Source organism: Colossoma macropomum, unplaced genomic scaffold (genome assembly GCF_904425465.1).
Source record: "Colossoma macropomum unplaced genomic scaffold, Colossoma_macropomum, whole genome shotgun sequence".
NCBI lineage: Eukaryota > Metazoa > Chordata > Actinopteri > Characiformes > Serrasalmidae > Colossoma > Colossoma macropomum.
The window spans coordinates 10,067,111-10,091,855 of record NW_023494801.1 but is presented as its reverse complement, the minus strand read 5'-3'; the positions used below and the strand labels follow the sequence as shown (position 1 = coordinate 10,091,855).

Below are 24,745 nucleotides of genomic sequence, written 5' to 3'. Positions count from 1 at the left end.
GCTACTGATCTACACATTTACAAAAACTCACGCTACTCATCTACACCTTTACCTTAACTCACTTCTTTCACTCCATTCCCTTGTTTGTCTGTGTTCTCAGGGCGGCACCCACTCTCGCCACTGCCCTTCACATTAAAAGCTGAAATAAAGTTTCCCTTAACACTAACATGGGATGTAAACGGGTGCGCGCACTTTTTTCTCCAGGCGACGACGCGCGCGCCCCCGTGCAGCCCCGCCAGCTCCGGGCGCTTCTGTACCGGAGGCGCGAGACCTGGAGCTGGCCGCCAGCAGCAGCCACGTAGCGAGGAGAGGAGACGGCGTTAACGAGCGCGAGAGAACGGCAGTGACTTCCCGTTCATCGCCGGTACTGTAGGCGCGCGAGCGGCTCCGGACTGCGACCATGTGTAATCGGGAGACGCCTCGTCTGTCTGCAGCCAGAGAGAGTTAGAAAATAAGAGGAGGCTATTCCTCCACGTCTGTGGATCTTTGACTCGCTCGCGACTTGAAGTGCACGCGATGAGAAAGAGGGCGCTCGCGCTACGGGTGAGTAGTGCAACGACGAGAAGAACGGACGGGGCAGCTCGCCACAAGTTAATTTCTGCGTTTTTGCATTTTTCTTATTCATTTACGAAGATGGCAAGCGCTCGCGTCCGGGAAATCCTCACCCGAGCAGCCGTGCAGGTAGGACGCTGTCACGGACGATGTGTTATTTTTAGACTCCCTTTTTCACGGGGCGAATTGCATTTGGTAGGTTTTTGTTTGCAAAGAGGAGGAGGATTCCTAAAAATGTTCCTGCTCGCATGCAAAAAAATACTTATTTGTTCGAGGTCCAGTATTACAGGAGGTTAGTAGCTGCACTTGACCCTTTGCTGCTGTTGCGGGCGAATTTCAGAAGCCGAGGGGGAGAAATCTCAGGAGCAACGTGTTGGAAATTAAATCTGGGCGGTTTTTGCGGGGTTAAAAGGAGAGAAAGTGGTGCTCAGACGAGGTTACGCTAAATTTATGTGTGTAATTCTCCATAACGGAACGCAGTTCGCAGTGTAAATGGGTCGTACCCGAGGGGCGCCTAAACGAAAAAAGTAGGTAGACCCAGCAAAGCTCATGTTGGGTTTGATATTTTGTTAGCTAGCCGATTGCTAATAGGCACGCAGCTGTATTCCTGCAGCCTCTGAAGCAGCACTAGCTCTCCTGCTAACTGACTAAGCTAAGCTAAGCCGCCTCTGGTCGCTGTGCTAGCCTAACGAACGGCCTGCTCTCGTCTCGCCGTGTTTTTTTTTTTCTTGACCAACCAAGGTTTTCCTCCAGCTTAACCCTTTCTTTGCGCCGTTTCCCCCAAAGTTGCTCTTTGTCAGCGAGCTGCTGTCAACTCGCCGACGCTTAAACAGTATCTAGACACAGTCTGTGGTTGTAGAGACTTTGTGGTCTTTATAACAGATAAGCTGATTTCGGTCGTGGACTTTGCTAGTGAAATGGAGGAGGCCCTTATGAAAACTGCCAAGCTTGCTAAAGCACGGCTAGTTGGCTAACTTAGCCTTCTTTTGGCCGGGGCAGAGGAATTTCCACTCCCCCCTCTCCTGCTCTGGAAGTTTCAGGCCTCTGTCAACTGTCAACACAAAAAAACACCCCCCAGAAAATAAACAAAATATAGTGTACAACCGAAATATTTGATAAGTGTGAAGGATTTCAGGAAAATGTAACGTTAAGCACCTACCTTAGCAAGCTAACTAATTGTTTAGCTGTTGCTTCGTTACGCTTTGAGATTGTTCCCGCTTTGCCGTACTCCCGTCTTATACAACAGGGGGGACACAATCTTTTCTAGTTTTTAAACACTAAAACGTCTTGTCAGGAATTACTTGGCTGTCTCTATGAAGCTAGTGTTAAACCATGTTTCAGTTGCTGTTATCCTTGTATCAGTTTCCCTCAGTTGCCCTCAGACACTCCTAGCTAGATAACTTACAGTATTATTGTAACAGGAGGATTTCTTTAGCGGTTTGTGATTCACGGATCAACGTGGCAGATCGAAATATGTTAAAGCTAAAGACTCAAATGGATAGTAAAGCTCTGTTATGATGCTGCAAAAGAGATGGAAAGAGGTATATAAACCATAAATGGTGTTTCTAAAACCTGACCTCTCTTCCAGAACGGTGAAATCAACCACAGGTCGAGATGGGCTTGAGATGTGGCATATAATGTATAAAAGGTGGTGGGTCATTCTTCTTGCAGCAGACTCTGTGCTTCTTTGTTCAAAGCACACTATATGGACAAAAGTATTGGGACACACTTCTTGATCATTGAATTCAGGTGTTTCGTTCAGTCCCATTGCCACAGGTGTAAGAAATCAAGCACCTAGCCATGAAGTCTGCCTTGACAAACATTTGTGAAAGAATGGGTGGCACTGTAATAGGATGCCATTGTTGCAACAAGTCAGTTCATGAAATTCCTTTCCTCCTAAATATTCCACAATCAAATGTATTATTGAAAAGTGGAAGCATTTAGGAACCACAGCAACTCGGCCACAAAGTGGCAGACCATGTAAAGTTACAGAGCAAAGTTGCAGAGTGCTTAAGCGCATAGTGCATATAAGTTGCCAGTGCTCTGCTGACTTAATAACTGAGTTCCAAACCTCCTCTGGCATTAACATCAGCACAATAACTGTGCGCCGGGAGCTTCATAGCTTGGGTTTCCATGGCTGAGCAGCTGTGTGCAAGCCTTACATCACCAAGCACAATGCCGAGCATGGGATGGAGTGTTACTGATTGTTACTGTTACTGGACTCTGCAGCAGTGGACACCTATTCTGTGGAGTGATGAATCATGCTTCTCTATCTGGCAGTCTGAAGGACAAGTCAGGGTTTGGCAAATGCCAGGAGAACGTTACCTGCTTGACTGCGTTGTGCCAAGTGTAAAGTTTGGTGGAGGAGGGATAATGCTATGGGGTTGTTTTATCGGGGCTTGGCCTAGGCCCCTTTGTTACAGTGAAGTCTTAATACTTCAGCATACCAAAATATTTTGGACAATTCTATGCTTCCAACTTTGTAGGAACAATTTGGGGAAGGCCCTTTTCTGTTCCGGCATGATTGAACCCCAGTGCACAAAACAAGGTCCGTAAAGGCATGGCCGGATAAGTTCGGTGTGGAAGCACTTAACTGGCCCGCACAGAGCCCTGAAATGAACCCCATCGAGCACCTTTGGAATGAATTAGAACGGATATTGCAAGCCAGGCCCTCTCATCCAACATCAGTGTCTGACCTCACAGATGATCTTTTGGATGAATGAGCAAAAATTCCTACACACGCAGTCTTGTAGAAAGCTTCCCAGAAGAGTAGAAGCTACTATAGCTGCAAAGAGTGGTCCTACTCCATATTAATGCCTATGGATTTAGAATGGGATGTCATAAACACTCCTGTAGGTGTAATGTGAAGGTGTCTCAATACTTTTGTCCATACAGTGTGTGTGTGTGTGCACATATAAAAAAGGATATATTTTGAATCACTAAATGACGTGAAAATTAAACTTCCGAAAATCATTTGCAGCCACTTTTCATTGGCACCTCTTTTCTGTTAATGTTGAAAATCCAGTGGAGAAATGCATATGCTTGTGGAAAATGATAAAAGGAGCAGGATTGACACCTAAATTGTAGGATGAGATGATTCACAAAATTCATAATTCAGTTCAAAGTAATATGGTGGGGTCTCAATTCAATGTATTGCTTGATACAGCAAAAATAACAAGTGCCTAAAAAAGTCCCTGCTGTTAATTATTTAATTTTTAGTTTATTAGCACATTCAACATTATATAAATACAATGTTTCAGACTAACAAATGGCAAAGTGGAGTATTGCCTTGAGCCTCAAGCTAATACACTAGCCACAAGCTAACATGCTAGCCATGACATGACCATACAATATGATATGTTATTATACCTTGTAGGGGTGTTATGTTATAATGCATCATGGCATTGTGAGATCTTGATGCGAAAACGTGACCGTGCATCGTAGAGAACAAGCGTTCTATTAATTATGGCATTCAGCGCAACTGCATTGTTAGGGCACAGGTTTGAACAGCCAGCACCAATCAACAACTCAGTCCAGCATGTTCATTATTAAGCTGTGCAGCTACATGGATACAGTCATCAGTTTTCTTTAAATTGTAGTTAAGATTATCTTTGTATTTTCTCGTTTGTAAAGCACTTTGAATAGCCGCAGTGTATGAAAGGTGCTATATAAACTTTCCTTGCCTTGCCTGCACCCCTAACATGATTTGATGCAATCAAATAATATGATATTTTATAATACAATATGATTCATTATGAAATGTGTTATTATCCCCCATTTAATTGCCATGTAGAAGCTTGTGCAAATGGATACAGAAGCTGCATAACTGGAGTGATGATTGCAAGGTATGCCTGCACAAAGTAGAACTGCCAGCTGTACTGTGTGAGAACGCAATGGTTGCTTTTAGTCTGCAGTGTTTTCAGTGTCTGATACAGTCATATGCAAAAGTTTAAATACTCCTGGTCAAACCACTTTTATTGATTTTGTAAGTGAAAATAGGGTAATGCATCCTTTACAGGGACCAGACTTAAGTGTGACTTTTTTTTCTGCCAATTTTTAGAGCACACTTTGTTTATTTCTGCCATAACTTTTGTACAGGCCATATTCTATGTTTTCCCCCCGATACGTTAAATTCAGCATATACACAGTAAATATGCATTAAGATGTACAGACGTGTATTACCTGTAGAGGATGTGTTAACTTACTTTCACTTAGAAAATCAACAAAAGGTATAATTTGACTAGGGGTGCCCAAACTTGTGCATACAACTGTGTATGTGTCTTTCGTGACTTAAGATTTGAAGCATTATTACCGAATTGCTATTTTTTCATGGGTTGCAACTGTGCAACTGTGTTGAAGATCATTGCTGTTAGATATTTTCTTTGAAAACTTTACGTTTTAAATTTATAAGTATTATTGACTTCACAAAAATCAATTTCTTCATGCCAACTATGTGCAGTGTTTGGCATTATTAATGATGGCAAATATGTAATTTGCTGGACTGGAAGAAAAGTTCAAAATACATGAAAACTAAATAAATGATAAGTTTACTTACTGGGAATGTGGTTTACAATACTTTGTAAATTATGTTTGGTGTGCTTTTAGGAGAAGCAGTGCTGCTGTCTTTCACAAATTACAGTATGTTGTAATGCTCAGCAGGAAGACGTTACTTTTTAATATTGGTTAATTTAGGTAGCCAGGTAACAGCAGTCAAGGAATTTAATTACTTGTTTTCTAATAAGATAACTCTTTGTCTCTCATTCTTCCTTTCTATCTGACACTTTCTCTTTTGTAAGTGCTTGGCTCATTGTGAATTCTTGGTATGGTGTCTTGGCCATCTGTTGGTTCCAGACTAAATTAGTAAGGTGAGAGTACTCGCAGTTGCCTGAGTTCAGTACGAGGCTAATGGTGCATAGTTTGTAAGGGAGACAGAATTTGGAAAATGCCTGTTCATCCCTTCCAATCTTGACCTTGAGTAATAGCTAGACCATCCAGTTCATGTTCACGTTTCTCATGCTTGCTACAGCTAAATCCTTGGTTGAGACAGGAAGGACAACGTTGCTGCAGTTTTGTGACTGTTAGTTTTGTGTAAAATCAATACAGCACTTTCTTTTTGATCCTTAGAAAGATTATAAATGTGTAATAACCACACTATGAGTAAGTGAGTATGATAGTTTCAGAGATTTCGATGCTTTGGCGGTTGCCCACATCAAAGGGACTCGTAGTGTGTGAAAGAAACCTGCATGAGTCATCATCTTCATCCTCACTCACGAGGAAGAGGATTAGCATGGCATTGTGAAAGAGAGATCAAGAGAGAAAAGGAGAAAACCAGTGAAGGTAGTTTAATTTTTTCATGAGATGTCAGTCCCTTTCTTTCCCACAGACAAGTATTGTGACCTCCTACTATGACAATGTCTTGTGAACATGCTGAATTAAATATTGCATCTGCTAAACTCTGAGTACACGCATGTGTGTTGCTTGTTTTTTGACACAGGTTTGCTTTTAAGCAGTTTCATTTTATTATTGGTATTGGTGGGAAGATGATGCACTACTGAAGAAGTACTTCAGGGCATAAAGTATGTCACTGCTTGGTGCCTATGCTCTACTGAATACCACAATTGCAACCCGTGCCCTCTTCATTGAGCTGCTTAGCTGGTTATTCGGCTAACTGCAGCAAACATGGTGCCCTGAAAACGATTTGTGTTCTGCTGTGCCACTGTCCACAATCTATAAGCTACCATTATGCATCCTTAGTCCCATGTCTGATTCATCTGTATTAAGCTTGAGCATTCGTGAATCACTGAGGTTGGGCTCGTTTCGGAATAATCCAGTTAACTATTTTAGCCAGCTATTGTAAATAAAGGACTAGATGCGAAATAAAATGGTTAATATAGGGGCCAAATGATATTTTGTTTGTTAGTCATTAATTTTTGCAATACTAATATCATAGAAGGTTGCAATATTCAACTACAACTGAGCCCACTAACCAATCACCTTTTGGTGTGTGTGTGTGTGTGTGTGTGTGTGTGCGTGCTGTTAGCAGATGGGTTCTTTGGGCGTTTTAATGAATCAGAATATTCTTATACTCCAGTTATTTTACACAGGCCAGTCTTTAAAGCAAGCCACATTTGATTCACCAGTGCAAAGCATTTAGCAGTTGCAATATGCAACAATACAATCTTAATATTAGTATCCTGTTCATATCATGTAGTCTCTCTTAACAGAGCCATTTTCCCCCTTCACAATCAAGTCACAGTGAGCATTAAGGGAAGGGCTTGTGGCTGATTTGGGATCAGGCCAACAGGTCTGCTGCTAATGTCTCTCTTGGCATTGACACCAGCAAAACTTCAGTTTCTTGCTGATTAAACCATCTGCTACAATACAGGTTTTCATGCATGTGTACTTGCACACTAATAGACTCTGCCTCTGCTAGAAGCGGGTACATACTCAGAAGGAATGAAAGAAAAGTGTACATGTAGCACCCACGCACTTCCACCTCACAGCGCACACCTGTGCCTGTTCATATACCGCTCTAGTTACAGTGGGCAATAGCAGAGAGGTGCAAGAGTTGCGATTTTAAGTGGGCCCTGATGGGCTAGCGCATGCACAATACTGTTTGTTACTCATTATTGTCGTATTGCCCTTTGCAGTATTGATATGGCAGAAGGCTGCAATATGCAAATGAGCTCTCTAACCTATTACAATTTTTTTGTTTTAATTGTGTGCTCGCTGCTTTCTGACCAACCTCAGATGTGCCAGACGAATGTTGTATGTTTTTTATTTTTTTTTAAAGAAGAATCAAGGTATTCACACAATCCAGCAAACTAAATAGTACAGTTCAATCTTTAACCCTGTCACTAATGTGCTTTAATATACTGAAAGGCATATGAGTCACATTATATATCACTGTAATCGCAATATGATATTTTGTCCATATCATGCAACCTTGTGATGGGTTATGCTCCTTCAGAGTCATATACAGTATATCAAATCAAGACACTGTCAAATGGCCCAAATATCCTACATTTTCTTTTATTTTATTAGTTCCATTCTGTTTTCCATGACCATTTTTCAACCTCTCTCTCTGTGCCTTTAAGACTGACGTGACCTCCTCTGATTGCCTACCCTCATTTAGAAAGCAGTCGCGATTGAAACACTCTTTAAAACTTCAGTGTGAATGGGCTGAGCTGAACTGCTGTATAGGCAGATATGTGGAAATGTACTGGTTTTTGTTTAGTCACAAAAACGGTGAATTCAAACAGCAGTTTCTGCAGCTTGGTTTCCATATATAGACTGTAAGGACTGGATCGAATGGGGAGTGAATGGTACATTTGGAACTTTAACATTGTTTACATGCTATATTAAGTCTTTTATTTAAACAAGGAACGCATGTTTAGTTGTACATACGGGCCTCTCAGCACATTATACAGTGCAGGATTCATTACTGCCAAGATGCAGATAAACACATAGCTGTGACCCCTTATGCACCCATTGTGTGGTCACACACTTGGCGTGCTTGCCGATTCTCAGAAAGCTGCAGAGATACAGGAAGGTAGTGGAGTGTGTCTGTATAGGTGTGGGTGTATGTGGGAGTGTGTAGAGTTATATATATGTTTGTGTTTGTTTTTCAATTGCACTGTTCAGTCTGATGTAGGGGGCGAATATACATCCGGTACTTGTTGCCTACTTTTAAAGTAAATGTAGTTTAGCAGTTAACATGGATGCATATTTTGCTTGCACATACTTGCAGGCGGGCATGCTATTCGCACGCACGCACACACACATACACATACACACAGAGCGAAGATGAGTCTCTGAGACGCAGGAAGTAAAGGCTGAGACCGTTAAGTGTAAGTTAGAGTGTGGTTAAACTGCGCTATTTTTCTAGTTTGTGTCTGCCATTTTGTCGTTAATTGACTATATTAGTGTTCGCTCTTTCTCTCTATCCACACCTTGTTTGTGGTGTTTGACCTTCAGGCTTCATCAGGGTTACCCAGGGGTCGTCCAGTTAGCTACGCCTCCGCCTTTGTTTTCAGATGGAATGCGAAATCTAGGCGTTGTAATTGTTTTTATTGAAAACTGTTCCTTGAAAACATGTTTGTAGACCACTACATACGCAGAGTCCCACAAAACTCACTCATACTGAAAACTGTGGTTTCGTTCTGCCTCTGAAGTGCATAACTGCCAGCGCTGTCAGTTGACTGAATCTTGACTGTGCATTCTTACAGTACCGTTTACCAATGAAAAATGGCTCAGTTAGGGCTTGTTTTCTAGGGTCACTATTCAGCTGTGCAGTTCTCTAAATCAGTGGCTCTTAAACTGGTCTTCTGGGATCCTAGATGGTCCACATTTATGCTTGATTGTATCTCCTAACATTTAAGGATAGAGCAAAAATATGGACCATCTGAGGGTCCCTGAGGACTGGTCTGAGAATCTCTGCTCTGAAATGTCAGTTGCAAACGTTGGTTAAGGGGCCACTTTCATTCTGATCTTCCTTAGATAAGAGTCATGGTTCATGTTTGTATGTTGTTTGGCTTTTAATTACTATGAGTTTCACTATGATTTTCCTTAAATAAGAGTCATGGTTCATGTTTGTATGTTGTTTGGCTTGTAATTACTATGAGTTTCACTATGATCTTCTTTAGATAAGAGTCATGGTTCATGTTTGTATGTTGTTTGGCTTGTAATTACTATGATAGTAATGAAGATAAATTCTTGACATTGGTGGGCAATAAAATTGTATTCTATTCTTGATAAATCTGGCAGTTGAGTTCTGTGGAGCTGTCTGACTCTTAAAATCTGATTTGTGGCATTCACCATAAAGGCAAAAAAGTTGACTTGTGGTAGTAAACTCCACCTCGTCACACTTGTCTTTATTTACTTCACTGATTTTGATTTACTTTCTCTTCCCAAAAATGCAAAGGGCTGAATACAAGTCTCTGGTGTAGTATACCCAAATAGTTCAGTTGACCTGGTTGACCCTAGTGCCACCTGTTGCGCTTATTTCTCCAGATTTGCCAATAAAGATTTTTTTTAGGTAGCTAGAACAGTGTTGTTAGTAGTTATTTTAGTGCTCGGTTTTGTCCTATATAAAGGATGTAGTTATTTTAATGATGACATGTAGGCCTACGATTAATTTCTTCAAGATATTAAATATTCAGGTGTTTGTGTGTGTGGAAGAGGTGTGTGTTTTTAAGGGGTTAGTTTTCTCTACTCAGCTCCTTTGTGGTTTTAATTTAAGTCGCTCACACACGCTCCCACACAGAAGTGAAACGTTTGTGGTCAGGAGTGTGTGTGTGTGTGTGCGCGAGCGCCTATATTTGTGTGATTGGTAGTGAGATTTTTAGATCTCTGCACCTTAACCAGACAGCAGTTTCATTTCTCTCTCCCACACACGCGCTTGGTGTGGATGGTGAAAGCCTGACTTATCATTTGAGGACAAAAAAAAAAAACCTTTAACTAGATGACAATCTCTGCAGTACGAGGGCAGTTTTTTGTGGATTCCGTTCAGGTAATATTGAAATGTCCATCAAAAATGGTCTTTATGAAGATACCCTAATGTTCTAATAGTTATGCATATAGTCGTGTTGTTTGTAAGGTATTTATTGCCTTCATTTAAGTGTGATGTTCTTATCAGCAAGCTGAATTAAACTTTTTCTTTCTTTCTTTCTTTCTTTCTTGATTTCTTTTTTTCAGGCAGTGTATGGCAGGAGGCTTTTGAAGCAGAGCTGGCAGGCTATGACCGCGAGAGGCTAATCTCAGCGCAGAGACTCTGGCATCTTTAACTGATTTGGCAGATATTAACAGTAATTGCTGAAATCTAGAAAGTGCTCTCACAGACCAACGAGGAACAAATATCTCTGACCTAAAAGCTGGCTGAATTGGCCCAGTGTGAGCACAGCATACATGTGATTGCTTTGTGAAAAGGAAACCACGGACCTGCCGAATCTTTCTCTCCGTCCGTCTTCTGATGCAGAGGTCATGGGGACTCAGTTTGGTTTGGGCTGAGGTGTTGTAGGGGTCCCACCCCTTTCTTTTTCCCCTCCTTTCCTCCCCTCCTCTTGCTCTCTGAGCGAGGGGTAGGGTTGGACCCTTTTTAGTCTTTTTAGGTGTCAAGAGGAAACACCACCACTGTTGCACGTCGAGAGAACAGTACAGAGAACGCAAAACTCTCTCCACACATATATACACATACTGATGAAGCCGTGCCAGACACTGAAGGAAGAAGTATCTGACCTAGAAGCCATGTCGCAGGAAGAGGGTCAAAGAGCTCATCCTGCACAAACCTACTATCACCACACCCCTTCAGCAGACAGCGACCTATCAGCAAAGCTCTACAGGCAGGAGGCCGGGGCCAAGCCCTATTCAGTGTTGGTCGACAACAAGATGACCACCAAACCAGTAACACAGGTGGCCCCTGACCTAGAACCAAACCCCGTTCCCCTTCAGCAGTACTACAAAGAAGGTTCTGGAGTGAGTGGGAGCGAGGGGGCCACACGAGGGGAGAAAGACGGAACATCTGAGGATACAGAGGAAGAGGATGGAGGCCAGGAGGAGGAAGAGGAAGAGTTTAAACGAGCACAAATCATTGTAGAGGTGAACCTGAACAACCAGACCCTCCACGTCTCTAAAGGAGAAAAGAGTAGCCCAGTGAACCCTGCAGGAGAGGTAAAAAGCAACAGCGAAGAGGAGGATGATGACGACGAAGAGGAGGAGGAAGATGATAGCATAGAAGAAGAGAGCTCAGAGGAAGAGGAGGATCTGGACGAAGAGGAGGAAGAAGAGAATGGGAGTCGGAGGTTAAGAGCAAAACGGGCGCGCCGGGGCCGACTCAGCACCAAGCCACGCAGAAAGACCCGCCGCGTAACCATGGCAACCGTCGCGCCTACAACTGCTGGTATGACAACCAGGGGGCGCAGGAAGAGCGCTGAAGTCCCACCCCAGAAGCACAGGATGGGCCGTGACAACAAAGGCTCGGCTCCTTCTTCTACTTCAGGGGCCAAGGGTGAAGGGGAGGAGCGCGAGACACTGACCTGCGAGAAATGTCCACGAGTGTTTAATACCCGCTGGTACCTGGAGAAGCACATGAACGTCACTCACAGGCGCATGCAAATCTGCGACAAGTGCGGGAAGAAGTTTGTGCTGGAGAGCGAGCTGGCGCTGCATCAGCAGACGGACTGCGAGAAGAATATTCAGGTGAGAGGCGTGGAGTGCTGGGAGATATGGCCAAAACTTCTATCGCTATATATTTGTAGCATATAATTTGATGTATATGAGTAGTATTTTGTGCCCCAAAGAAAACAAATAGCTCATTCTGGTTGTCACATTTGTGGCTTCAGTCTTCTCAAATTCAAGTTTTCCTCAGACTTCAGCCTTCAATCTATTCCATTATTTCAGTACCTAAAATAGTCGTGCAGATTTGTGCTGCTCTAAGTGAATGGCTTGAAGACTTTGTCGTCCTCTGCTCAGCACGTAAAAAGCACACATCGCTGCATACTGTGAAGTAGCAATTGTTCAAGTTAAAGTCTTTGTTGCACTTAAGGAAAAGGACATTTAATTTAATTAAAAATGCCTCAAATACAGATCATTGATATTAACAAAAATGTCTGATAATCAATATCGTTTAATCTTCCTGGTTTATATCAGAATCAGTTTTATTTTGCTCAGGTATGTTACACATATTGAGGAATTAAAATGTAATCAAACAGACTAATCGAATGTGCTAGACCAGTAATATTTGGATGTTCCACAGAAATAGAAAATGTTTATAGGGTATAAATAATGGCATTATTGAATTAAAATATGGGTGTAATAAAAGAGGCATATCCTGTGTGGAATATGAAAAGTCTGAGAAAGCATCTCTAGTAACCAACCTCCGGTTATCACTGTACAAACTTTCTCATGTCCCCAGCAGAGGGAGACAGAGTCATCAGAGAGTTAGAATAGAGCGGTCAGGAGACCTTCACTGATTTTGACCCTAGCATTTGAGTCTACAGCATTGCTTAGAGTGGAATTTGTTGAGTGTATCTAAACGTTGAGTACTAACGTGTGGGGGTGTGTGTGTGTGGGTGTTCTGTTCTCTTCTGTTCCTCAGTGTGTGTCGTGTAATAAATCCTTTAAGAAGCTGTGGTCACTTCATGAGCACATTAAGATTGTCCATGGCTTTGCTGAGAAGAAATTTGCCTGTGAGATCTGTGAGAAGAAGTTCTACACAATGGCCCATGTCCGCAAGCACATGGTTGGTAAGTAACAAAAACATTGCATTATGGAAATACATTTGGAATCCCTGTGGTGGCAACCAGTCCTGACTGCTAACCAAGCTGTAGCCTATAGGTATATAAATTAAATTTATATTTCTATAGCTATATAAAGCAAGTTTAATATTGGCTAACAAATACAATGAAGCAAGTATTGGTGTAATTCATACCTCAGTCATTGAGTAAAATATTGACTGTCTTTATTAAGCACAAAATGCACACAATAAGTTATTTACCCTTTCAGCCGGAGAAGTATCTAGATAGTCAAGTAGCTACCTTGCTAACTGCAGCCTGTTGCCCTCCACATCTGACAGGTCATGTCCGGCCTTTGAGTAATGAATTCTCTCCATCTTAATGATGGTTTGAAGACAGTTACTACAGTCACGTATCTGCAATAAAATATTTGTAGTGTTAGCTATTTGTTTCCTGCATTCACCAGCTAACACAAAAAAACAGCTTTTCAGAAGTTCCTCCTACCTTCAAGATACATCATTAGAAGGAGGTTCTGAGTCTTTAAACCGGAAAGTTTCACTCTAGAGTAGGGGTGCCCAACCTTTTTGCCTTGGAGGCCAAAGTGCAGTGTTTGTAGCACGCAAAGTGCCAAAAAGACAAAATGGTATACAAATAACAAAGGAAGGTAGGTTTTGAAAAATTTATTTTACATCAATACAGCTTATTTTGTTACTAAAATACTTCAGAAATACTATTACAGGTGCAAAACAAGCTGTATATAGTCAAAAATAAGTTTGTTCTCGCACTGGCTGAGGGAGTAGAGTTAGGGTAACTAGGGTAACTTTTTTTTTTTTTTGGATGGAGTCCCTTCAGTGAACACTCAATGTTAATGTTAATGAGCAAACTCGGCTAGAAATATTCTATCTTTCTCCTCTCTCTCTCTCTCTCTCTCTCTCTCTCTCTCTCTCTCTCTCTCTCTCTCTCTCTCTCTCTCTCTCTCCTCCTTCCAGCTCACACTAAGGACATGCCGTTTACATGTGAAACCTGTGGAAAATCCTTTAAGCGCAGCATGTCCCTGAAGGTGCACTCACTCCAGCACTCGGGAGAGAAGCCCTTCCGCTGTGAGGTACATATGCATTTATTCTCACATGGCTGCTTCTGCCCCCATTGTGAAACCCTTGCAGCATGCACTGAGCTCTCAGGGTATTTTGCACATACGCACAGATATTACCACATTCATAACTCCTTTCACAATAGGGTAAAGCAAACACACATACAGGAACACATTGACATTTATTTACCCATATACGTGCCTATATAAAGCCGTATTGTGCCATGTCTGCGTGTGCCTGCATTTCTGTGTTTGGTTAGTGGCTCAGCTAGGTTCTAATGACTGAACTGAAAATAGTGTTCTGCATCTGTTCCTCTGCCTCCCTATAATCAAAACAGACATTTACATAAAAGTTTCATAGTGTTCGTTTCGTTTCTGTTTTTGTGTTGGTTGTCAGCTCATATTTGCAATATTACAAAAAATATTGAAAAATAATCTCTCCAGGTGGCACCATACCATTTATGGCTGAATGTGAATTTAAAACTGTTGGTTGTGGTATTAGCTTTTGCTACTGTGGTGTTTGGTTGTTGCTGCTATATTCACCTGTTTGTGAAAAGTAAATGTGTTTTTCTTAATAATGAACTAAATTGTGTTGTGCTGCAGTTCAGTTTTAGTATGTATGCTGAAATGCTTGACTTTGGCAAATTTTGCCTAACCAGTGCAACCAAGCTGTGCATACAGGTTTTCGTCTGTGAATGTAAATCCGTGTCTGGAGAGACCGGTCTGGCTCTGCTTGTAGGCACCGTCTCCCCCATCAACCTCTGTTTCTTAAATAACTTGTGTGGTGGAAAACGTTTAGCATTTCCAGTAAGCTGGAACATTTGGAGCTTTTTCCGGAAATGCACCTCCACAGGCAGATCCAGTGCTTTTCCATACAGCTCATTTAGGGCTGATTCTAGACAGATTAATGCAGATTACAACTTGTAGGCCCTGGACTAAGTTATGCTGTTGGTTCTGGATTTAAGCTTAACCCTCAGGGCTGCTTAATTTAGTTACACATACATGAGCAGTTGCAATTTACTTGGTATTAAAAGGTCCATGTCCTACATTTTTAGTATTTTTTTTTCCTTTAATGTCTGTGTGGGTTTACGTGCCAAATATAGTCATTATTAATTTTATAATCTCTCTTCATTTCTTACAATTAACCAGGCTGTTTTTATTACTGTGCCTTTTAAACCAGTATAATGCTGCTGTCAGAACAAAACGTTGTATCTCCATTTTTGTCATTTTTCAGTTTTTGACATAAATTAAAAATGCCTGTTGCCCTTTACAATTGAATGGACCAAAAGAAATAGCCCAAAATGACTTGGAAAAAGTCTGGTTCCATTAACTTACAATAAAAATAAAGTAGGTTTTTTCCTTTTCCTGTAAAGTTACCATTTTGGAGATAAAAGGTTTTGTTCCAACATCAGCGATATGTAAATAATCTCTGTTCTGATTGGCTGCCCTGTATTGTGTCTTACTCCAAATGCAGTCCAGGCTGAAACACTCCTTATAACTTCAATGCACATGGGTGGGACTGGATTGCTGTAGGCTGAATATGTGGATTTATATAAATGCATTGTTTGTTTGTTTGTTTGTTTGTTTTTTTGTGACATCACTCCTGTGTTTATTGTTATTGCTAGCAGTAACAAAAGCATGGTGTAATTTTAGATAATTCATCTTTCACTCATAGCCTATTGAAAGCAAGTGAGGAAATTCTGTAGAAATTTCTTTGTAGAAAATTCGATGTGGCTTTGGTGTTCGTAAATTTGATGTAAAGTTATTGTTGTGCATCTTGTTTAGTGGGATGAAGAAATGTGCTGCCTTGTTTACCATTATTAGATATTGAAATAAAAAAGGAAGATGTCAGAAGTGTAGACTCAAATCTGTCAGCACAGAGTGTAAATTGAATGTAAATGTAATTTGACATAACTATGTATGTAATACATACATACATACATACATCATCTAAACCGCTTATCCTTCTGGGTCGCGGTGGGGTGCTGGAGCCTATCCCAGCTGTCACTGGGCGGAAGGCAGGATACACCCTGGACAGGTCACCAGTCCATCGCACAACTATGTATGTAATGAATTGTGTAATTTAATTTAAATAATGAATATTATATTATATTAAATAATATAAATCAAATGCATCACAAAAAGAACAATAATATGTTTAGGCTTCTAAGAGTTAAGAGGTGTCTGGAAAATGATCAAAAATTCAGTCATTTCACTGAGAATGAATAAAGAATCTGATTCTGCATCAACTCTGTTACTCTGAGTGTTCAGACATTTGACACTCGTGATAGGTTTCAGCCTTTGACATCAGCACAACATTTTTTTTTTTCCATAGAAACAGCCTCTCTGTGTTGGGAGTGGTGCCCACAGGGTGGTCTGGGTGGGACTTATAATTTCAATGTAAGACACAGTCTGCTTGTGTGTGCGCTCACGCGTGCACTCAGGCTGGGTTGGGCTGTGTCATGTATAAATAACTTTGTAATGACAGGCTTATAAGACGTAATAACAGGTCAAGTCCTTTATATTACAAAGCTCGCTCTGCTTTTCATGTGCAACTACTGCTTTCACCCACGCTCTCTATTTCTGTGTCTGTGCAGAACTGTGATGAACGGTTCCAGTATAAGTATCAGCTGCGCTCTCATATGAGCATCCACATTGGACACAAGCAGTTCATGTGCCAGTGGTGCGGCAAAGACTTCAACATGAAGCAGTATTTTGATGAGCATATGAAGACACACACAGGTGAGACACACTTGCGCACACACACACACTCACTTGGAAAAACGTACAAGGAGGCAAAGTCAAAGTCCCTTCCTGATTACTTCCAATAAATACACAAAAGTACTAAATGTGTTGCAACATTCATTCTAACGGATGTACAGTCACATAAATGTAGGGCATAGACATCACTTCTGTCAGAGACTGTAGTCCTCTGCTGCCCTAAATACCATACTTTCTGTCTTCTTTTAGCTTTTTAAAACGTAATTGGACGGATTTAAATTTTTGTGGTGGAACACACCCTGAGCTCTCCAGATGTGCCCTTTACAAACACATAGACCTCCATGTTACACACACACACACACACACACACACACACACACACACACATGTAAGTGCAGTTGCCCAAGTAGCATTTATACCATTTCGTGTGTGAGTGTGTCAGGCCACTGCTGTTTCGTTCAAAATCAGAAAGAAGGAGCATTTTGCGAACAGCAGGCAAAAGTTTGAGGACACACACACACACACACACACACACACACACACACACACACACACACACACACACACACACTGACTTTACAGGAGAAGGAAAAACATACTTTACTTTTAACTATATAACTATAGAGAGATAGATAGATAGATAGAGAGAGAGAGAGAGAGAATGTACGGCAGTGGCCTGGCATTAGGAATGACCATAGGACCATTGCAACAAATTTTATGTTTCATTATTTATTGAAGGAAATTATGGAGAGAAATGACTTTGCCTCCTTGCCCAATGTTTTTCTGCCTCTAATAATTTCGCTGAAAGCCAAAGCCAGTTGTGCTACATCACCTTCACAGGAAATCATCACTGATTCTCATGTAGATTTTGCAAATACAACTGTTGTAATTTACTGTGATCCTGAATGGTTTAGGTTTTGATCCTGTCGATTAGTTGAGTCCTTTGACTACGTTAACGCTACAAGCCTTATTACTCAATTCCAATTTTTTGTCAGATCCAGTCTTTCTGCCTTGATAGTTCACATCTGTGTTTGTAAGTGACCCACACCCCTGATGTATACCGCTCATACAGTCTCTTCCAAAAGTATTGGAACAGTTTGGTGATGTCAGCGGGTCGCCAGCTTGATGCAGTTATTGCTAGCAATGGATATGCAACCATATATTAAGCGTTACTTTAGGACTATCTGTTCCCTATACCTTTGCTCAACTAAGTAACTGGGTGGTCTGCCAACATAGGTGCAATATTCTAAGTTGTTTAATTTTTGTAGTTAATAGCTGTAGCTGCTACAGTTTTATGAAATGTAGCTAAAAGCTGTAGCACATACAGATTTTTGTGTAGCTATAGCGATAATTTTCACTACAATTTTGCTACAGGCTTCCGGCAATCCGTGCAAAATCTAACCCATAGAACACAGTCGTTAACTGGGCTGGTGGCGATAGTGCAATCCTGACTGAGCCACGGACAATTCGAGCAAACGGTCACACGCTGTCTCGATGCGCTGATCACCCCTTACTAGTAGGCTTAACTCAGGGGTCGCAACCGAAATGTTAAGAAAAGCCATTTTTTCCTTTCAACAAAAATTAATCCACCTTGGGAGCCACGACATTTTATGTCCGTTTTGCCATCTTGGCTGTATGTCAGAATGTGCTGATGTACTAGTACAGGATAAAAATATAATATAAACGAAAACACACTTACTTTGCTCTGCTTTAAGTTTTAGCTCAGTTATAGCCGCTTTTCTTGCATCTCAGGAAACTTCTCCACGAGTTTCTCCTAGCGTTCGACTTTTTACAAGGCTGAAGTCGCTTCTCATTCTCCTGCTTCTCATTCGAATTGTCCCGTTCCACCTTAAATGGTGCCTGAGGCGACAGATTGTAGGCTGCACCATTTAAGGTGGAATGTGAAAATTCGAATGAGAAGCTGACTTCAGCTTTGCAACTTGTTACAGATTAAACGTATGAGGAAACCAGCTGAGTGCTGATAAATGCAAATAAGTCCATTCGTCTCCAAATTATCGATGTTCATCTTAAATCTCTCTTTGCCATTTCGTTATCTGCATTGCTGTGTGACCAGCAGTCTGTGCGTCAGTCTTTAGGGTTATGCGTTAACTCAAGCGTTGAAGACCATTTACTGTGAGAACTGCGTTAGAACTGTGTGTTATAATGATTTTACAGCAAAGGAGGATTGTTATTTTACCTAAAAATCCAGTTCTGCTGTGGAGCCGCAAAAGCTCTGCAGCAGTGGAGAGATTATTCAGGCCTAATTCTCACCCAAAATAGAGCCAGGGTCACTGATGAGAATTTTGAGGCTGAAGTGTTACTGAAGTTTAACAAAGGACTCTGAATGTCATGTTTGTACAGATCTTGCTTGAATGTTTAAATTGGAGCAGTTTTATTTCAACAGTTGACAATGCTTTGCACAAAGTTGTTTGGTTTGTATTTGGTTATTTTTGTTGATTTTTGTAAGGAAAAACCTGGAATGATTGACTTTGCCTTTACTTAGTGTAAATTTTTGTTGGATATCACACCTTTGGTTGTGAAGGTTTGATTGTTGGTTACATTTAAACTTACTTTTTGGTGATCTTTTTTATATTTGTAGCTTTTCAACTGTATGTTTCTTTCTGGCACATGATTAAATGCAGTGTCTTGTTCACAAACATTCTGACAGTTGCGCTTTGAAAGTAGCTAAAAAGTAGTGCACTACTTTTCAAAAAGTAGCTAAAAAGTAGCCACTACTTTTTCTAGAAAAGTAGCTACTTTGTAGCCACTTCCCCGAAATTTGTAGCTAGCTACTAATTTTTCAGTAGCTATCCCAACCCTGATCCTCTCATATTCATCTTTTAAGTTCAAACCCAAATACCTTCAGTGTATAGCAAAAACAAAAGAATTGGCCTTGCCATTCCAATACCTTCAGAGGAGACTTTATGACCACTGACAGGATACATATCTGTCAGAAGGTATGTATCAGATATGTGTCCAATCTAGGATCATATGTGAAAGTGGATCATATCTGATTTGTAAAGATCCAGTTTTTGTGTTCACACAGCTCTTGAATTTGTACCGCATCAACCCTGTATCATAGCTTTTGTTGCTCTTTCATCTCTCTAGGTGAAAAGCCATTTATCTGTGAGATCTGCGGGAAGAGTTTCACCAGCCGGCCAAATATGAAGCGTCACCGCAGAACACACACCGGAGAGAAGCCTTATCCATGTGAGGTGTGCGGCCAGCGCTTCCGCTTCTCTAACATGCTTAAAGCGCATCGCGAAAAGTGCTTCCGGGTCACCAGCCCCATGACCCTGCAGCCCTCCACCATGCCCCTGCCCATCCATCTATCAGGCCACACCCCTTCTTCCTCTGGCCACGCCCCCAGCACACCCCAGCCCTCTCAAGCCACATCCACCATCGCGGCCGTCAACCCAGGAATGATCGGGTCTGCCTCTGGGCCTCTCAGTCAGAGAGGTGGGATTGGACATGGCTTTTCCCATTTGCATATGTCAGCCACACCCACGCAGCACCACCAAACACACACCCATACCCCTGTCCATCACTCTGGACACGCCCCCATGACGAGTCAGCACCTTTCCGTCCCGTCCTCTCTCCTGCCCCCTCCACCTGCCCTGTTTAAGAGCGAGCCAATCAACCACTGCGCACATGAGGAGACGTATCTGAGACAGGGGTCAGCACAGCACCACTGAAAACCATACAAAACCACACAAAACCTTCTGACCTGCCCTGAGCCAGCTGAGGGCCACAGAAACAAGTAAAGACACTTGCATACATACTGTCAGTTCATTTGTGTAAGAGTGAAACTCAGCAAGATTGCTGAGGAACACACTCAGCTGCTGACTGTGCATTTCCTCATTAGAAGCTTAAATGTGATCAGAAAGGATTTTTCAGTCTGGTGACCTCAATGAACCTTCTCTGTCAAAGCAAAACGCACGCAGACAACCTTGTAAAGCATTATTTTACACCTCATAAACCGTTATGGAAAGATTCCACTTGCATCATAATGATGAAAACCTGCCACTGTACTGAGTTGGCACAAACTATTTCTCTCTCTCTCTCTCTCTGTCTCTCTCTCTTTCTCTCTCGCAATCTATTTACTCTCTCTTGATGTAATTCCTCTCAGTTTCTTGTTCTGCCATACTCACCCCTCTGTCAAAGTATTTCTTGTTTTCTCTCTAATGTATTTGTGTTGCTCTCTCATTCTCCCATACATTTTTCTCTCTCTCTCTCTCTCTCTCTCTCTCTCTCTCTTTCTCTCTCTCTCTCTCTCTCTCTGTCTCTGTCTCTCTCTCTGTAATGTACCCAGCTGCTGCTGCCAAGGTTCTACGGGTTTGAAACATTTACTTGTGGAAGCTCTAACTTTTCAGAGAAATTCAGTTTTACAAAACAAAGAGAAATGCAGTTCAACCTTTTCTTCATGGGAATACAACTTTTCTCAAATATATATATATATAAACACTTGTTTGTGCGTGTATACAAACCCACACATGCAGACTTTTGGGCACTTAAACTCAATAGATAAGGTAACATTAACTTTGTTGTTTCTTGGTTGTTGTCGAATCGATTGTGTGTTCCACTGAAAAATTTTTGTTGTTGACTTTGAAAGTGTGCTTTCTGGAAAAGAACTTGAGTGCGTTCTGGAAGACGTTTTCAGTGCGAGACTGTTGAGAATGACCAATGCTGTGATGTGTCATGATGAACTGAAAGAAATGAATAATTCATTAATTATGTTCTATATGATCTAACCCACTTACCTGACATTTTAATTTGTAAACTTTGTTACTGTTTTTAAAGAAAATTTCTAAGCGTGAGTGTGTTCTGGGCTAAAAAAAGATAAGAAGAGGTTTATTTGTACTCGTTTATTCAATAGAATGTGCAGGAAGGGCGCTGTAGTGAGCACCTGTATGTTTTCATGACTCATTATACCCCTGGAGGTGCTGGCATTGAAAGCTGCTTGTTAAGTTCTCTGTCTTTTACATGAACATGTCTTTTACATATCGTGTAAATGATATCGTGGCATGAGTGTGCAAAGAGGGTTTTGGAAAAGGTGCGTGGGCAAATCAAAAAAGGTTCTCACTAGCCTTTTTTTATTATTTTTTTTTTTTGGTTAATGAAATTTTGGTTGTGTAAGAGCGTGTATTTGTGTGCGTGTTTAAAAGCCCTATTTTGTTTGTCTATTCTCTGCACTTTACTGCTGCATTACAGGTTTGACCTGAAACTGACAAAACATTGCTGATCGTGTCCAGCGGCTGCATCTGTATGAGCTGATTGGCTTTTGGAAAAGGAGGAGAATCAACACAGCAAAATGGGCCTCTATGTTACCAGTTGAGGGTCTTCATATTATTTGAACCTTTAAAGCTGTCCTATAATTAATGTTCTTTTTATTGATCTTGCCTGTTCTCATTTGGAAAGTCTTATAAAGGCTTATTGTTGTATTTGGATATCAGTCTAGAACTGTTCCTTCGCTTGATCCAGCGTACTATTGTTTTAAAGTAGTGATGTACAATGATACTGGAATCGTATGTGTATCGGCAGATACTTGCTTAAAAAAAAAGAAATCTGCATCGGATGGACGATTAGATTTGATAGATATTTCATGCCATATTTATTGTACTCCAGAAGAAAAGAATATTTAGTTGACACTGGGCTACTGCGCTAAAATATCTGCATTTTATTAATCTTGCTACTTAACCCTGTAGAAATAAATGATATATTTCACTTATGTTAATCATGGTAGCTGTAGTCCTAATTTCTATGTTCTGTATAAGTTAATTTATCCGCATCAGCAGATATGTACATGAAGTAATATTGAATATTGGCATCGGCCCACAATTCCCAAATTGGTGCATCCCTTTTTTAAAGACTTATGATTCTCCTCCTTTTCTCTTGGTTAATAGAATGCACTTTCTACTAAAACCTTTCTAGTTAAGACATATAAGCAGACCAGGTTAATGTAAAACTCTGAGGACTCCAGAGGACTCGTCCCTTTTCCCCGTTTCTACCACTCGACTGTAGCAGTGTATGATTGCATCACTGTGTCTGGTACTCAGATGTGCGGCTTTGCCAACTTCCATCTTCAAGTTTCATTTCAATGTTTGTTTTTTTGTTGTCATCTTTTGATTGTTTATAAAAAATAACGATGGACATGTATTACAGATGGGCCTTTTTTTATAATGTTCATTTAACATACTTTCTGCTAACTTTAGGAAGTAAAAAGATTAAGTAGCCATATTTCAAACTTTGTCATTATTTGTGTGGTTGTCAGAAAAAAGAAGTTTCTCATGTGCCTTGAATACGGAAATGGGTCAGGGGATTGTGGTCATGGTCAGACCAGCTCTCGTTTTGTTTTGATCTTGCTGACCCTTTGACCCTTTTCTGTCTAGTCCACAGAGACAGCTGTTCGGTACTTGTGGTGATTATGGAGAAGTAAAATAGTGATTAGATAAGCAGAGAATACAGAATCATTACCAAAGTGTGGGTTACTTCAGGCTGTCCTCATGTCAACTTTTACCATGCTTCAGGAAGACGTCAAGCTCAGCTGCTCTTAATGGTTAAAGGTCAGCAAACCCTGACCAGGGGTCAGCATAAGAAAAAGTACACTCTTAAAATAAAGGTGCTAAAACAGTTCTCATGTCATAGAAGAACCTCTTTTGGTTCCCTAAAGAACCTTTCAGTGGATCCTTATTTAAAGAACTATTTTCACAAATGAGATGTGAGTGTAAAGAACCTTTTTACAGTTTAAAGCTTTACTATGTTTTGGGGATTTGGTTAATTATCTACCATAGTCATCATATTTTTATCAGCATAATGATGATTTTGCATTTGAGATTAATTATCTACCATAGTCATCATCATATTTTTATCAGCATAATGATGATTTTGCATTTGAGACCTAACCATCGTGTCGGATCTTCTTTCTGAGCCTGTGTGCGATGTTAACAAGTTAAAGACAACATGGTATGAAAAACTCCCCCCAAATCTGATCCGACACATAATTGTCAGGCTTTACAGGGCGACTTGCAGCAATGCGGACCAAGTTTAAGCATGTTTTTCTCCTTAGTAATACTACTAATTTCAGTTTTAATCAAAAATTACATAGTGCAGCTTTAAATATTCCACCAAATCTGCAAAACATTGGGCATTTGTGTACCAAAGAAAAACAAAGTTACTTAGTGAAGTGTGGAATGGTCTTCCACAAAAACCATGATGCTGAAGCCAGTGTTAAATATTAATATTGTTTTGGATGGGGATGAACAAACTGAGACCAAACTGATGATGCAATCAATCAGTGAACGCCTTAGACAAACTCCATCTAATATGGCTGTATGTTTGTCTCCAAAATACAGAGGGACCAAAAAAGGACCACAAACGTCCACAAGCTGGCTAGTAAAGGGTCAAAGGACAGTGTAGCTGAGAGCCTTCACTCTGAGCGTGAAGTTATCTCTGTGTAGACTGTAAAGGGTTGGTCATATTGACACAGAATTGCTTAGCCTGTCTCTTTGAGCTTTATGTGTCCTTAGCCATGCTCAAACACTCTGCAACAACATTAACCTTTGGTTTCTCTGCATGAGCATTCTCTGAAATTATGTTCCTGTGGAAACTCCAATGAGGATGTGAGTCAGTGAAAAGTGGATCCGAGTCAGGCGTTCAAACCTCCAGTTAGAGCAAGTAGGTGATGATACTGTGTGCTCTGATTTAAGGAGACATACACAAAGTGCATCTGCGCTCCTACACCACTGCCCAAAATAGCCTGCCCAGCACCCTGTTATTAAAGGGGTGTTACAAGTGGACAAGGAAGGGAGGAAAGAAGGAAGGGTATATAGATGAGAGACAAAGCTTTATAGTAAAAAGCATGGAAAGGGATAAAATTGCTTTATTTTACAAAAATCAGGGAGAACGAGACTTTCCATGCATTCAGGCTCACAGCTGTGTCTCCACTCTGGCCAATTATCTCACAGATGCTTCACACTGTATTGCTTGTTTTCACCAATTTTTTAGAAGTTCTCACCATGTCTAAACACACGGTACAGTTGCAAACAGCGTACTGGGAACCTGAAGGCTTGTGCTGTGTCTCAGTAGTTTGGGTGCTCTCACTGTTTAAAGAGGCCTATCATGGAAAATGATTTTTCCTCACTAAAAAAAGAAA

General features: G+C 41.0%; 1 protein-coding gene across 4 annotated transcripts; it reads left to right on the top strand.

The window, feature by feature from the left end:
• Positions 1 to 291: 291 nt before the first annotated feature.
• Positions 292 to 22,830, top strand: znf652 (zinc finger protein 652). 4 transcript variants are annotated; one of them, XM_036589346.1, is made up of 6 exons: positions 292 to 543; positions 10,249 to 11,748; positions 12,647 to 12,794; positions 13,772 to 13,887; positions 16,470 to 16,614; positions 19,702 to 22,830. In XM_036589346.1, exons 2-6 carry the CDS (start codon positions 10,750 to 10,752, stop codon positions 20,286 to 20,288), a joined length of 1,995 nt encoding a protein of 664 aa, XP_036445239.1. In that variant the 5' UTR covers positions 292 to 543; positions 10,249 to 10,749; the 3' UTR covers positions 20,289 to 22,830. The 4 variants fall into 4 exon arrangements, with proteins under 4 accessions (XP_036445239.1, XP_036445238.1, XP_036445241.1 ...); XM_036589345.1 differs by having other exon boundaries at positions 292 to 681; XM_036589348.1 differs by lacking the exon at positions 292 to 543 and adding an exon at positions 7,672 to 8,402.
• Positions 22,831 to 24,745: the final 1,915 nt, after the last annotated feature.